At 26.9% G+C, this 16807-nt stretch overlaps 2 protein-coding genes across 6 annotated transcripts; one reads left to right on the top strand and one right to left on the bottom strand.

Moving 5' to 3' along the window:
• The first annotated feature begins 6554 nt into the window (after positions 1-6554).
• LOC112283226 (uncharacterized) lies at positions 6555-8817 on the top strand. 5 transcript variants are annotated; one of them, XM_024521686.3, is made up of 4 exons: positions 6555-6644; positions 7281-7371; positions 7554-7844; positions 8077-8817. In XM_024521686.3, exons 3-4 carry the CDS (start codon positions 7665-7667, stop codon positions 8248-8250), a joined length of 354 nt encoding a protein of 117 aa, XP_024377454.1. In that variant the 5' UTR covers positions 6555-6644; positions 7281-7371; positions 7554-7664; the 3' UTR covers positions 8251-8817. The 5 variants fall into 5 exon arrangements, with proteins under 5 accessions (XP_024377454.1, XP_024377451.1, XP_024377450.1 ...); XM_024521683.3 differs by having other exon boundaries at positions 6555-6678; XM_024521682.3 differs by lacking the exon at positions 7281-7371.
• Positions 8818-9911: 1094 nt separating this feature from the next.
• On the bottom strand, positions 9912-11300 carry LOC112283209 (calmodulin-like protein 3). The gene has a single exon (XM_024521648.3). The coding sequence runs from the start codon at positions 11096-11098 to the stop codon at positions 10364-10366; it is 735 nt and encodes a 244-aa protein (XP_024377416.1). The 5' UTR covers positions 11099-11300; the 3' UTR covers positions 9912-10363.
• Between the last annotated feature and the right edge of the window lie 5507 nt (positions 11301-16807).

The following is a 16807-nucleotide window of genomic DNA, read 5'->3' as shown; positions in this document are numbered from 1 at the left end:
TTTTGACTCTTTTCTACTTTCTTTCTTTGGATTTTGGACACATTTAATATTTTAAAACTTATCCAAAGTGATATTTGGATGAATTCTAATTCCTAATATTCATTTGTGTTTGATTCCATTATCAAAGTAGTTTTACTTTGGTTATGTAGGTGTAACAATGTGGGGCAATTTGGAACATACTTTCTTTTGGTTCTATCTTTTTATTTTTTAAAATTTTGAGTCTTGAATTCTTTGAGTAAAAATTAGCATGTGTATGAATATTTTTAGATTGTCTATTAGTTTCTTTGAAATTCTTCTTTTAGAATTGTAGGAACACAAGTAGTATATGATTTTCAACAATACTTATTTTCTTTGGGATTGTCAAAGATATGAATTAAAAAAAAACCAAAGAGTCCATACAATGTTGTAACATTAAAAAAGAATAAATTTTACTTAAATATAGTTATAATATTAAAAATAAAATGGCTATTAATAAAGATAAGAAAACTAAAGACTTATAAAATAAGGCGAAGAATAAAAAATGCTTTGATAAGAATGAGGAAGGCATTACTCTTGTCTCTATATATACTATATAACTAGAAGCTATATTATTATACATTGTGAAGTTTTCTCAAGAATGCACTAAGCACTTTGCTATGAAAGATAAAATAGAACTTGCAACAAGAAAATTCTAACAACTCTAATAGAATCCTAAAATAAATTCAATTAAATTATAATAATATTAATTAATTTTTAATTAAATTCCAAAAGAGTCTTAAAGAACTAAAAAAATAAATATAAAGAAATTATAAATTAATCTTAAATATATATATATATATATATATATATATATAAAATAAAGATTTTAAAAAAAATTAAAATAATTTAAAATATTAAAAATAGAAATCTTAATTTAATCTTAGTTAAATCCTAATATAATCTTCAAAAAATCCTAATAAAATCCTAAACCAACTTTAATCATATACTAAACAAATTCTAATGAAATTCTAAATCAATTCTAACTAAATCCTAATAAAATCTTAACTAAATCCTAATCAAATCCTAAATCCTAACCAAATCTTATATCAAATTCTAAGAAAATCCTAAAAAACCTTTATCAAGTCCTAAATAAACTCTAAATAAATCCTAAATAAATATTAAATCTAAATTAATCCTAATCAAATTCTAAATCTTAAACAAACTCTTAACAAATTCTAGAAGAGATTGAAACCTCAATAACTAATGACCAAATCATTAATATTAATTCGAAATTTTCATACTTTTCAACAACTAAGTTGAAAATAAGTATAAAAAAATGAGATCAATTGTATTTATCAATTGAAAGAAATATAAAATAATCCATTTTGATATTGAGTTGCCTCTTTCTTCAACCTTAATATCAACCTTCTAGCACCAATATCACCTTCTTAAATCATTGAATTTCTTTCAAAATTTACAAAAATGTTAGAAATCAAGTCAACTATCTATATAATTAACTTTTATTTCAATTCAATTAGAAAATTGCTAAAGTTCTTGGAAAATAAAGTTATACTACCTATATATCTTTTATTTATATCTTTTTACTATATTTTTTAATTAGGCTCTTCTATAATATATATATATATATATATATATATATATATATATATATATATATATATATATATATATAGTTTTTTTTTTCACCTAATGGTCATGTTACTACACAATAACATGGTGACTTTCTGTAGGACCTCCAATACATGTCCAATTTCTTCAACATATCTTGAACTTACAAGGTAATTTTTTCATAAGTATTCTAAATAGCCAACTTGTTGGTTGAGTTTTTAACTTATCAATCATCTATAGTCACATTTAAAGTCAAATTTGCATCTATACAAGTTCTAAGAAGCTTTATTATAAGATATTATCAAACTTACCTACTTTTATTTATTTTTATGTATTTTTTTATTTAGATAATAAAAAGGTCAATTTTGTCTATGACATTATTATCCCTTCTAAAAAGAAATTTTAAAAGGAGCAATGTTTGCATGTTGGTGAAGTCTAAGATGCAACAAATTGTATTTGTCACATAGTATGATCTTGGTTTCTTTGAAAGGTAGTTGATTAGTCCTCTCAACCAACCTTTTCAAGTTGAATAAATCAAAGATTATATAGATTAATTCAACTTTATTAAAGAAGTTTTAAAAGATTTTAAAGAAAACTATGCATGTCTTTTAAAGCTTCTAAGTTCTTTGGTGTAAGTAAAACAAATACTTATAAATAATTTTGAAGAAATTAAAAGTAGATTTAATTTTTGATTAAGTTAAAATAAAAAAAAATGATATTAAAAAATATTTATTTAATTATAAAAGAAAGAAAAATCATATAAGATATTAATTTGAAAAGTTTTATTTCTTAGAAGATGTAAGATCTTATGGTATTAAAATACTTAAAATAAACTATATTGTATTTTTTATGACAACATTTTGAATGAAAAAGAAGATAAGAAAAGTAATTCAAAAATCTTAAAGATCACATCATAAAGAAAAATATTTAAAAAATATTTGATAATATGGATGTTGAGACAAATTTAGAAAAGTTTTAAGTACATACTTTCAAAGAGACTCAAATAGGAAGCAAAGTAATTGTCACCATGGGATAAAAAGATGTATTATATAAGTGCAGAAAAGAATTTTATTATGAAAAACTATTAAATTATTTTTCAAGCTTCAATGTTATTTTTAATTTATGCTTTCTCTAGGATTGATAATAAGGAATACATGCAATTTAATGATAAGGCATGTGGTGCATTGCTTTTAAGTCTTAAAGTAATTAGACAATATTTAAAGTAATATATATATATATATATATATATATATATATATATATATATATATATGAAAAGACATATAGCATGAAGCTTTGAGAAGATTAAAAGAAGTCAAGGTTTTTTATGGATGTAATAATAAGAAGAAATTGAAGTCAACATTAAGAATTATTTATGATGATTTGGCTAAAGATGAGAAAAGTATGTTCTTCTAATTTTCTTTGATCATATAAAAATGTAAGAATATATCTTATAAATTTAATATGCACAAGGATTGACTTGCAAAAATTTAAAAAAAAAACATGGAAGTTAAAAAGCTTATAATTGTATCTCTAAATAAATGAAATAATAAATTTTAAAGTTTTTTAATGTATGATCAACTATGAGACATGGATTGGCAATTATAAGAGAAGTTGAAAATATAAATCAATTATGGTAAAAATACAAAAGTCTAAAATTTGTACTAAAAAATAAAGTAAGTGTATTTATTACAAATGTAAGATTTTTACAAATTTAAGAAAATTATAGATGTCATTAAGTTAAAAATACAAAATCAATTTGTTCTTATCAAACTATTTAAATATTAGTATAGTTGTGTATATAAAGAATATAAGTATTTGACTAAAATCTTTTACTTTCACAAAGTTAAACGATTGTCACAAATTTGGTTTTTTTTTCAATTAAAAAATCTGAATTTGATGGAAAAAAAAATGAAGAAAAAAATAAAATTAAAAAAAATAAAATTATTTTAAAAAGTTGAGGTTTTTAGATTTGAGTAGAAGTGATGTGAAAATTATGAACAACTATATTTAATTTAGTTTTTTCAATTTTAAAGAGCTTCATTTTGTCTAATATTAAATTTAAGGCCTTGTTAGATATAATTAAAAATCTCAAATATCGTCAATTACTATTTTCAAATCAATTTAAATCATTGAAAAAAAAATCCACCATCAATTAGTCACATGAATAAAATAAAATAAAAAATTAATAAATAGATTTTATAAAATAAAGAAAATCAAATATCTATTAAAATTTAATCTAATATAAAGGAGCTTCATTTTTAATGATTTAAAAAATTAAAAACCTTATCAAATATATTTAAAAACTTTAAATGCCTTTAATTCTTATATTTGGATCAACTTAAATTGTTGCAAAAACTTCCACTATTTGTAAGTGAGTTGAAATCACTTCAAAAAATAATGATAGATAGGTATAATAAAATAAAATAACTTTTAATATCTATAGGCAATCAATTTAATTTGAAGGAATTTTGTTTGTGTAAGTGCAAAATTTAAGACCTTATCATATATAATTAGAATTTATAAATTTCTTTGATTATTAGATTTGAATCATTGTATATAATTACAAAAATTTCATTATTTATTGGTGAATTAAAATCACTACAAGAAATGTAGATGGAATTGTGCATTGCAATAAATAAAAACCTAAAACAAATTTTATCTAATTTAAAAGAGATTTATCTATATAGATATGCATAATTAAAGACCTTGTTTAATAAAATTGGTACTTTCAAATATCTCCAATTATTAGATATGGACAATTGTAAGTGTGAAGTTAAAGATCATCTCTCAATTAAAATCAAAAGTTATCTTTAATTAAAAGTTTTTTCTAATTAGTAGTGTTAAGTAGCTAATTGAAAAATCAATTAGTTATTCATATGTAACTTGTAGTTTATTTATTACAAAACTTTGACAAAAGAATTTAATTAAAAATCATATAAATTTGATCTTTTGATGTTCTTAGTTGGACATTAAGATTTTAAATAGTTTTTTTTAAAAAATAAAATCATAAATAAGAAACTATTAAGAAAGAATTTTATTACATATATATTTTTGATTTTTTAAAGCTTCTATAAAGATTTCTTGTTAGCTAGTAGAGATAGAGACTAGTTTAAATCAATTCTCAATCTTGACAATAAAATTCTTACAGTTTACTTATAATATAAAATCTTTTAGTCTTTTGTATTTACTAACAACTATTCTATATATGTATTTTTAAAAATTTTAAAAATTTTAAAAAAACATATTTAATTAATTTATTAATAATTCTTTCTCCATTATTTGTATAAAAAATTATATTTTTTATAAGTTCAACTAGAATTTATGTCTTAAAGTAATTTTACGTTTTAATGATTCTTTTTATAGATTTATTCAAAATTGAATTCTCATTTAAAATCTATACTAAGATTTGTTTTTTTACTTTTAAAACTTTTAATCTATTAATTAAATTTTTTAGTTGTATTTGTTTGTATAAGTTTTACAGAATATTATTAAAGTACCTTATCAATCTGTATAATAAGCTAAAATATAACTTAATGCTAAAATATTTTTTGTAATTTTTTTTGACAAGTTTCTCTTTCAAATATAATAAAGTACCATAAAATAAAAATAAAAATAAGAATAAATAAAGAAAAAAAATTCAACATCAAATCATAATTTAAAAGTAGTAGAAAAGTTTAAATTGATTTGAATTAAGTAAGTGAGTAAGTAATAATAATAATAGTAAGTTATTATTTTTATGATAAAATAATTATTTCATAAACTATTATGTGAAAAGATTCACAAGCCTTATAATTCAACCATATTTGTAAATTATGAAATATTGAATCATTCTTTAAATCACAATTTAAGACTATTAAAACTTTTTGTAATTATTTTTTTATTATAGACTTGATAGGACATTATATAAATACTAATAGTTTTAATATTTTGTTATTTACTTATTTTAATGCAATAAAAGCATAGTAAATAATCATATATCTTAAGGACAGTTATACACTTACCTATTTTTTAAATTAGTGAGTTTATTTTCTCTGTTTATACTTGCAGATAATGTATTATTCAGCACATTAGAACTTTAAACCTAGAAGCTATTGATTCTTGAATTCTTTGTTATTAGGACCTCATTGAATTCCAAGTGTCATTTTGAGGTCTTTATATCTCTTTGATGCTCTTATTTATTCTTGTGTATGTATATCTAAAATCCAGTTATTCTTTGTGGAATTCAATACTGGAGAAAAGAAACTATATTGATTTAATTTTTTTTAAAAGAAAAAGAAAAAAGTGCTTTTAACAAATTATATTATTATTTTTTAAGCCACATATATGTGTGTGTTTATGTATATGTATATATATATATATATATATATCTGAAGTGATAAAATAAGACTTATATTATTATTATTTTTTTCATAAAACTACTGATTAAATTTTTTATAAATATAATTGATATGAAAATAAATACTGATTAAAAAATTTATGTATGTATGTACCTAATTATTAGGTATAAACATACATAAAACTACTGATTAAAAGTTTCATTTTATCACTTCAGGTTTGGAATTTCTGAACCCATCAACCCAATGCACCCTGAACATTGGAACAACAAAATGAGGGGGTTTGTGGAAAGCCACAAAAAATTAGGGTTTGAAAGCGGGCTTGCTCTAGGACAGTTGGATCTTCCACCCTATCATTCATGGGCCACGGCAAAAGGCCACTATTCTAGACACTTCCGTGGCTGGAAAAACTCAACAAAAGCTCACCACAAGATAACAGGAACTCTAGCTCAATTCAGGGCTGGCCCACAGTAAATTATATTCCAGCGAATGTGCTGCAGGGACGGTCCTGGAAGGCTCTGACGTGGACCGGGTCGGGCCCGGTCAGGTGGCCCGAGCTGACCCACCCGTGACTTGCTGCATCCGTTCCTTGCCCCCTTTCGGCGCTCGCTGCTTGTGTGCCGAGTGTGCAGGAACTTGGTGGTGGATTGTCCGATTGCTGCTGCAGCGTCGCCTCTCGCTGAATATGGATACTGCAGCGACGTCGTTTGTTGATGATTGGTAATTGTCTGCGATTTTTTCCAGCTTCCTCGAGGTGGGTGAGTTGCCGTATTTGTAGCAACACGGAGGGGGCGGTGTTTTGTGGGGATGGGACTGTTAGAGTGAAGGTGGGAGATGTTGTTGGAAATGCCGTGTTTCTTTTGCTACGAGGATCCGGGAAGTGATCCTGGCAAGGTTGAATGGTCCAGGAAGTATAGCTCGCTAAGTCGTGTAGTTTTCGCCGATAGAGTTTTAGGTACCTGTCTGAGAACACCGAAAATGGAATAGGGGGACGGCGTGCGACTGAGTAGGGAGGTATTCAAACTGTTACTTTCTTGCAGATTTTTTTAGTTGAAAGGATTTTTTTTAGTCGTGGGCTATTGGTGCGAGGGCTCTGCCTCTTGTATGAATACAGAACTTGTTGTCATGAATCCTGAAAGATTTGTGGATTGTGTGGGTATTGTTATTCTAAATAACGTCCACTGCTTGATCGACGTTTCCATGTCGACGCGGGTGTCACGATTCTTATGAATTTTAAGCCTCAGTTCCCCTTGTGGCGTTCATTCCCTGTGCTTGCATTCGGATTGGCTTGACGGACGAATTTTGAAATAGGGCGATTTGAAATGTCTGAATTAGGGTTAGGTTTTGTAAATACAGTGCAGGTGTATGCGTGATCGAAATCTTTTGGCAGTGAGAATTTCAGAGAACAGTTTAGCGTTCGCTTGAATTGGCTTAATATTACAATTCGGTACTGTTCATCCTAACTGGTTTCTTACAAGAAATTTTTGAAAATTATTTCATGCTATGCCTTGTTGAAAGTTGAACTCTTACGAATAATGTCTGATTCTAATTGGGCCCTATCTGAAAACTAACCATATCTGTTGTTAATTTCCAACCCCTTAATATTATATGTAAATTCGTGTGGTGCAGATTCCTGAGACTACATGGGAGTAACGCAGCAGTTTTAGTGTGGGAGTGTTCTTAAGCAATCCAGTTGAGAGAGGAAGCTGAATCACCATCAGAGAGGACCTCGCTGCTGAGATGTCGTTGCGAATTAAGGCTGTTGTAGAGAATTTTGTACGGGATTTGAAAGCAGCTTTAGAGGCTGACATTCAGGACCGCATTATGAAGGAGAGGGAGATGAACAGCTATTTGGACGAGAGGGAGCGCGAAGTTGCGGAGAGAGAAGCTGCCTGGAAAGCGGAACTTAGTAGAAGAGAGGTATCCTTCGGTACATTGCTCCTCAGTATCTTCATTATGTCGTGTGTTCGACATTTTATGAGTGAACAACTTGTTGCTCTCTCTTCATGCTCGAGAAAGAAAATTGTATCATCGTATTTATTGTTGAAATTGCTGATATTCATGTAAGTGGTATCTTGATTTTCCATCTTAGTTCTTTTCCTTATAATGTCCGAACTTGAAGAACTGATTGTCAATTCTATCTATATTTCAGGCTGAAATTGTGAAGCAAGAAACGCGACTACGGCTTGAGCGTGAGAATTTGGAGAAGGAGAAGAGTGTGCTTATGGGAACAGCATCCAGCTTGGATAATCAGGATGGCGCGCTAGAGATTACTGTTAGCGGTGAAAAGTATCGCTGCTTAAGGTTTTCGAAAGCTAAGAAGTGAGACCTGTTGATACAACTGGAAACTTTTCTTAGAAAGGTGTGTAGATACACTTTGAGAACGACAACCGTAAAGATTCTTACATTCAAGGGGCATCCAACATAGTCTTGTTTACAGCAGAGCTTTGGTGCGGTTTGTTACAAAAGTTAGAGCCTTCATTTACCTCCGCGTTGTATAAGTATGGATCATCTTTGACGAAGTGGAGATTGTATTTCTTGTGGACTTTTCAGCTTACATGTTCATATATTTATATACCAGTGGAGAAGCTGTATGTAGCAGCAGAAGTATTTCGTCATTTGGATCAACTGTGACCGTCGAACTTGTGAAGTTGCCTTAACCAATAGTTCTTACTGCCGGTTCTCAAGAATGCCACTTGCGCTTGTATAAAGTGATTAGAAAAACATGAGTTGTTGGAGGATCCTTGTGCCCCCGAGAAGTGAGCGAATTCACTAGCCATAGGTTGGGTCCACCAACTGGGGGTAGGCAGTATGCTCAGATTGACCTCAGGACATCATGTAATATTGTATAATTTCTTTGCCGAAGCTAAGAAAGATTTGATTATTCTGCGTATGTTTCGTGCTCTTCGTGTCTTAGTGATGGCCACAGTAAATACCAATATGAAGGAATACATGCGTGTATACATATATATATATATATATATATAGCGAGAGAGAGACAGAGATGCTCATGATCCAACATAAACTGGAAATTCATATGTACGTATCACACTTGACCAGGCACATGACAGCTTTTTAAAATTAGATCGACACATTAGAATATTCAAACATTCTGTAACTTCTCAATGCAGTGCATATCATTAAACTATGTTTCAAGAAACATACGAATAAATGAAGCACAAACTTATGCATTTAAAACTATGAAGTTGCGATAATTGTAGTTTATTATAGTTTTTTCTTGTTTTCAAACAATATTTTCATATCAACTAAACACTCTTTGTAGCAATCGATTTTTAATCTGTCGTAATTTTTTGTTTTTCTTTCTTTGCATTTCACAACTATTAAGACCATTCTTCAACTTAAGAGGTACTTCTTGGATATTTTTAGATACAATTACGACAGGAAAATCTAAAAATTCTATATCTGTGTGTAGAATCACAGATCGTGTTCCACGTTCTGAGGGCACTAGCACCTCTACCCGACATATAAATGCGCGCATAGTAGCAAGTTCCTGCATAACGCACCAGATACCTTCAATGCATGAATAACATAACTTAGAATTCTGGAAAGTGAGCAGCACACCAAACGATTAGTCGGTACCGTACATCTTCAATATCAATAATAGAAGAGATTTTCAATCGAAACCAGAACACTGCCCATAAGTCAGGCTTGAAAGTTTGTTGGGCCAATCTCACTTCTTGAATTTTGACTACAACCTGGTAAAAGAGGGCAACGTGGACAGTAAGCTTTGTGTGTATAACTGGAACTCTTCAATCAGATCTTTCCACGCCTGGCAACATGTTCACACCGTGCACTAACAATATTTTGACGATAGCACAGAGTAAATTGATGAAGACTCAACGTTAAGCTGGTCACAGATTTCATATGTACAAACTCATTCAGCCAATGGAGGGTTTAAAATACAAACACAACGTGATATCTTATCCGAAAATCCCACACCAATAAATAAACTCTTCAACAGAACCATTATCAGAAAAGAAAATAGCACAAAATCCAGAGACCGGCTATTTGAGTACTGCTTCATTTCAGCAATTACAAATACACATGCAGAGCTATTTCTTGCTACTCTGCCGAAATCGTCTGCTACAGTATGCACCGTGGGCGTGTCGCTTGCTCTATGGTGCAATCACTAGAAGAAGACAGTTACTTTGTCAATCCTGTCACAGCAGTTCTGAAAATTTTCCAAAAGACAGATTCGCTGACATTCTATGAACCCCAGAATTCTGTTCACCTCGAGAAGATCGCCAGGGACTGAAAATGCGGGGGAGCGGTTGAGTAGGGAAAGGAAATGTCATGAATGAACTTTACATCTGGGCACATGCGAATGTCCAAACGGAACTTTCAATAGCACACAAGCGAACTACATGCCGTCAAAAATCAACACCCGCGGATCATTCGACTTCTATGCAAATTCCTATCTATGAGCCAACCATTAATTCTTGAAATTCTTCAAAGTCCACATAGCCATCCCCATCTTTGTCCACGTTGTTGATCATCTGACGGCAATCTTCAAGTGAATGACCTTTATCTCCAAGACTAACCAGGACAGACTGCAGATCATCAGCAGATATGCGCTTGTCTCCATCCTTATCGAACACTTGAAATGCATCTCTCAAGGGATCATCTACGGAAGAAATATCGCCACCGACAATTCCACCCTTGATAGATACGTGAAATGCAACAAACTCCGCCAAACTGATAAATCCATCATTATTCGTATCAATATCTTTCATGAGTTGGACACCCTCCTCCTCTGAAATAGCACCGCCAAGAGTAGTCAGCACAGCTCTAAGTTCCACTAACGAAATTTTTCCATCATGGTCAGCGTCGTAGACTTTGAAAACTCTCGCCAACTCCTGCTCGGACTTGGAGACGCGCAATGCAGGCGGACCAGTTCCCGACTTAGTTTTCTTCAACTTTAAACTAGCCCTACTCGTAATTTTTGACATTAAACCTTGCTTCTTAGAACTCTCATCCCTGGGCGCCTTCTTTGCTTTCTCAACCTTCGGAGAGTCAGCCACAGCTACATCTACAAGCACCGACGGACCATTGCCGCCGTAGTTGCCGTTGCAATTGCCGGTTCCAATACCGCTAAGATCCACCGTCCCACTTCCCTGCTTCTTCAACTTCCCAAGACTCCCAAAACCCTTCATCGTGCCGCTACTTCTCCCCCTCCACCAGCACCTCCCGAGCCTGAATACAACCTCTACAATCCGCCTCTATTCTGTGCCACTCTCTTCTCCTCCAAAACATTACCCTACAAAAAGAAAAAAAACGGAAAACAGAAAAAACAGAAAAAGCTGGCGCACCCCGAAAATAAACAAAGGGTAATTAAAGCTTCACCGCCTAAGCAACCTGTCAGCGCGTGATATTCAGAAGGGAAATCACGCCTCTCACGGATCCCTTCACGGCATTTCCTCCCGTTTCGACACGACACCCCATGTGGATGCCTATGGGATTGATGTGGTCGTTTTTCATCCAATTAAATGATGCGTGGATGCATGTCGCGCGATCGATGAACCATTCACATCTGGACGTTGCCTGGATGGAGTGGATGGATGAATGTCATTCTCTTGAGAGTTTCTTTAATTTATTTATTTTGGTTTCTTTAAAAAAAATTTAAAAAAATTTTTCTTTTTAATTTGATTTGGTCTTGGTATCTATTATCCATAACCACAAAACTTGATTATTCATTTATAATTGTTCTTTCTTATTTTATTCAAATATATAATAAAGTAGAAGATTTTTTTCATGCACCATTTTGAATCTCAGTATTATTGTGTATTTTTTAAAAATTATATGAGTACATGGAGATATATATATATATAGTTAGACATATACATGTCCAAAAAATAATAATTAATGTGTTTTGGCTATTTTATTTCTATAAAATGTATTAAAAATAATTAAGAGTATTTTTATATTGTATGCTCGAAGATTATTTTATTTTTTGAGTAATTTTTAAAAAATTTATTAAGTATCTATAATTTGTGGCATCTTATAGAATTATCAAAATAAATTTTAATATCACAAGTTTAAAAACATACATATTTAATAATTTTCTTTTCTTATTAATATAGTTTTAAATTGGATTTCAAACTTGAGAATACTCTTTACAAAGAGTTCAAAAAAACATATCAATGAAAACATCTAAATAAATTAAATAAAAGTTTATACTAATTAAACCAATTGTTGTATTTTAATAAACTTGTTAAAATTCTAAACTTAACATCAATATATATATATATATATATATATTGAAAATAATCAAATCCTTGGACAAATTGAAAATTAAAATGTTAGTTGTATAAATGGAATCTTAGTAAGTCTTGAAGGCAATTATTTTAGTTTTTTTAGTATTTTTACTTATTATTGAGTATTAAGGGTTATTTATTAAGATGAAAATTTATATTGGCCTCATATCTATATGTATTACTTATAAAAAAAACTATAAATATTATTTAGTAGTTAGATGAAGCATGAGAAAGAACCTCATGTTTTTTAATTAGTTATATAGAAAGTAGGATTTATAATAAATTTAAATTAATTTTATTACTATAAAAGATTATCAAGTTACGAAAATATAGCTTTAAATTGATATTAATATTATAAAAATATTATATATATATTTTAAATTTATTTAGAATTTCTTTAGAATTTTTTAGGAATTTTTAGAGCAATTTCCAAGACTTTGGTAAAAATAAATTTTACTAGTCTAGGAGCCATTATGAAGAAATGGAACAAGATTTGAAGGCCATACAAGGTTTCTAGACTGATTGGATGTTTTTAAACACCATAGTGTAGTCAAAAATGAAAAAATATTGGTTTTACTAGTCGAAAATAGAAGGACCAACAACTGGTGTAATCCTTGTAAGAATGGAGGTACAAAAGTCTTATATAGGTTGTAGCACCTTGAAGGTAGTTAGGAGGATAAGATTAAGGCATCATAGCCTCTCTTAGAGACCCATATACACTACTTGTGAGCCTTGGTGAGGCTCAAACTCCTGATTTCTTAAGCAAGTTAGTCTTGAAGTAAAAATTATTCACTAAACTTTTCTATTATTTATCTTCTATCTTTAATCTTTCATAGCTTACTCATAATAATTTGGATTTATATGTTTCTTGTACCATTGAAAAGTTAATAAAATTAAATTTCTAAAAATATATTTTTTATTTTTTATTAGGTAAAAATTCAATGAACAAATTGTGATTAGTTTTGTGGTGAACAATTTCTTGATTGCACTTGTTTCACTAGTATTTGTATCGTGTTTCTTTTTTTCTTATTCTTGCTACTTCCACTTCATACTACCAATTATAAAGAACTCTTACTTGAGGCTATCTTGTAATTTGGATTGAGGGATGAAATTTACCTTCACACATATATATATATATATATATATATATATATATATCTACTTTAAAAAATAATAAAATATAAAAACTTATACTTAATTCAATTATAATTTAAGAATTTAAATTATTTAATTTAATAAAATTATAAAAAAAACTTTTAGTAGAAAAATTTAAAAGAAAAATTTAAAATTTAGGAAGTAATAATACTCTTATATCAAATAAAATACTAATTTAATAGTATACTCAAATATAAAGTTTTATATTGTTTGAATTTTTTTTTTTCTTTCTAAGTATTCTACTAAAAATTTATATAAGATTAATGATTGGCTGTAGAATTATTTTTTCATAATTTTATTAAAAAATATTTTTTTCATATACAATTTAAACTTAAAAAATATATGTATTTAAATTAAATTTATTTTAAAAATAAATGTCTTGAGTCCAAACTTAATGTATTACTTTTGCATATAAATTTTTTTAATAAAAGGTAGTAGTAATTGCTTTCTTTCTAATTTTTTTATTATAAAATAAGACTTAAAAAGAGATGCATAAAATATAAGATGAATCTATATTGACTATGTTAATAATATTTGATATGAAAATAAATAAATATATTTTTATATAATAAAAATTAATCATATATTATTACATGTTTTAATAAGAAGTTGTTTTTTTCTACATAAAAATTTAATAGTTTTTTTTTATCTTGTCCTTAAGATTTTTTTAGATATATTTTTATTTTTGTATAAACTTTATTATTCTTTGTATCAAATACTGTACTTTTAGATTTTTAACTTTTAAAAAATCAAAAGTATCAAATTTTAGAAAATAATTATAATTAGAAAAAAATAGAATTTGTTGTATAGAAGAATATATCACATTGTTAAATAAAAATTCTACCAATTATAAGAAAGTTTTTGAATTTTCCAAATATTAATTGATAAAAAATTTTAAATATTGATTTACTATTAATTCACACATTCTATTTGTTCATCAATTTGATAATAAAAAAAAATTAAAGATTATTTAATATTAACCTTTTATATGTTGAAGAGTATCTTTCAAAATCTTGATTCAAATTTATCCCTCTAATTAGATATAAATTTATTTAGAAGTCTGTAATATTAATATATATTATTTAAAAAATATTTTGTTGTTATTTTTTTATTTTATTTTTTTTATTGTTAGTAATTTATTTTTTTTATTTTTTTTACTTTTTTAAATACTAATTTTTATAAAAGATACATAATAAGTCATTTTAATTAAATGATCTAGCATTATACAAATATAGTTGTAAGAATTTGATCTAATAAGATGTATAAAAAAAATCCATTATAACAAATGATCAATATTATTTTAGAATAAGTAAAGATTGAAGAAGTTTATAGAACTAATATTGTAATGTCTTTGTTTAAGAATAACTATTACAAGATTTAATAAATCCTTTGATAAATTTCTGTAATTGAAGCTAAAATAAATTTCTTCAAATATGTTCCAAAGTTTAATTAAGTTAAAAAATTTATTTAGACAAAGAGTCATGTTATGCTTAAAAAATACATAATTTTGCTTAAATTTTTGAATTATGTTTATGTCTTTTATAACAACAAATGTTTTTTTTAAAAATAAAAAATATTAGACTTATCATAAAGATAACATCACAAATAATCTATTTGTTGATATACTTGAAAAAACTTTATTAATAAAAGTAGTATCAATTGAGATTATTAACTTAATTTCTTAAAGATATAACTCCTTTAGTTTTAAAAGATCAATTTATTGTTGATTAAATTTAGCATGTCTTTCTTTTGGTATAAGATAAAATTATTTAGACAATGCATATAATAAGTTCTGTTATTTACTAAGACAATAGATAATATCAAAACAAATCTTGACTAATACATGCTCTAATGGGCTTAGGAAAAATTTAATACCTATATTAACATAAAATGTTTTGGATTCTTAAGATTGATATAAATTATTATCAAATAAAAAGAATCTTCTAGGTAGTGATGATATTTTAGAAATAAATTTATAATAATAAGAAGATTTTTTTGTTGTAAATATTATAATATATCTTAGATCTTGAGAATTTCTTTAAATAAAAGAAAAAAATATTTTACAACAATAAGATTAGAGTATTAGCAAGATGACTATAATAATATTCTCAAAAAAATCTAAATAACTATTTTTTCTCTTTGGAATTCTACTAAAATTCCTTTTGAATGAAGATTTTATATTATATAAGTAAAAAATATATTTTTTCTTTTATAACTTATATAAATACCTATTCTCAACAAATAAAGATTATGATAACTTTCTAGTATCAAGACTAAAGTATAAATTATTATTTCTAATTTCTAATCAACATTAAGATTATTTAATTTAAACCAAAGAAGGCCAAATAATACTAGATTTGTAGAAAATTAAATGATATTAAAAATAATATCAAAGATTTTATTTACTCATGTTATTTTCAATAGCCTAGTCTCTTTTATAAATCTCTAAATTTAAATTGTTGCCAATCAATAATTTCTAGTGGAACTAATTAGATCTTTAAAAATATTAATTTTAATTGCAAAGAAAATCTTTTATCTATAAAATATGTTGAGGCTTTTGAATTTAAAAGTTCTGGAGTCGAAATTTTACAACTTAGAATTATAAAAATTATAAGAAGTTTAAAAAAATGTATAGAATTTAGTAAAAGCATGAGAATTATATTTTATGATTTTGGTCTAAAGATATCTATTTTTAAGGTCTTACTACAAAAAAATTATATTTTTTAATATTTAGTTAAAATTTAAAATTTTTATATTTAATTTTTTATTTTGTGTCTTAAATTTAATTTAATTGACACATGAATCTTTCACTTAAATTTTATCTTTCTAAAATATAAACATAGGTTTTTACAATGGTTTTAATTTTTAATTTTTATATTATTATTATTATTATTATTATTATTTATATATTAACCACCTTAATTAAATTATATTAATTTGCATAGGTTTTGGTTTTGATGAAAAAATTTAGAAAATATATAGTAGATTACCTGTATGGTTTTGATGAAAAAATTTGTATGATAGAAAATAGTTAAATGAGTCTAAATCATACAAAATTTTAAAATTATTTTCTATCACAAGAGCAAATCAAGAAAGAATATTTTTAGATAGGAGTGTGCTTAAAAATCTTTCTTTAATAATACTACTAGGATATTAACAAAGATGTATTTGTAAAAAGAGCCTAATCTACTATATTAATCTTGATTTTATACCATCAAATTTATCTAAAATATTAAACTTTAGTTCTTTTATACTTGTTGTAGTGAAACCTTTAGAATGCACTTATAAATTTGGTCTACTTATGCTTATTGCAATTGCACAATTTCTTGACAAGAATATTGAATTTTATTATTGATTTCTTTGAATATGTAGGAATAATACTACAATATTTGAAATTGCTAATTTATGAGATTTTTTCTTAAAGAGTATTGAAAAAATCATGAAGATTTATAA

The sequence above is a fragment of the Physcomitrium patens genome, chromosome 6 (assembly GCF_059467195.1).
Source record: "Physcomitrium patens ecotype Gransden chromosome 6, ASM5946719v1, whole genome shotgun sequence".
Taxonomy (NCBI): domain Eukaryota; kingdom Viridiplantae; phylum Streptophyta; class Bryopsida; order Funariales; family Funariaceae; genus Physcomitrium; species Physcomitrium patens.
The sequence above is the reverse complement of the archived record's forward strand: the minus strand, read 5'-3'. Positions and strand labels throughout refer to the sequence as shown.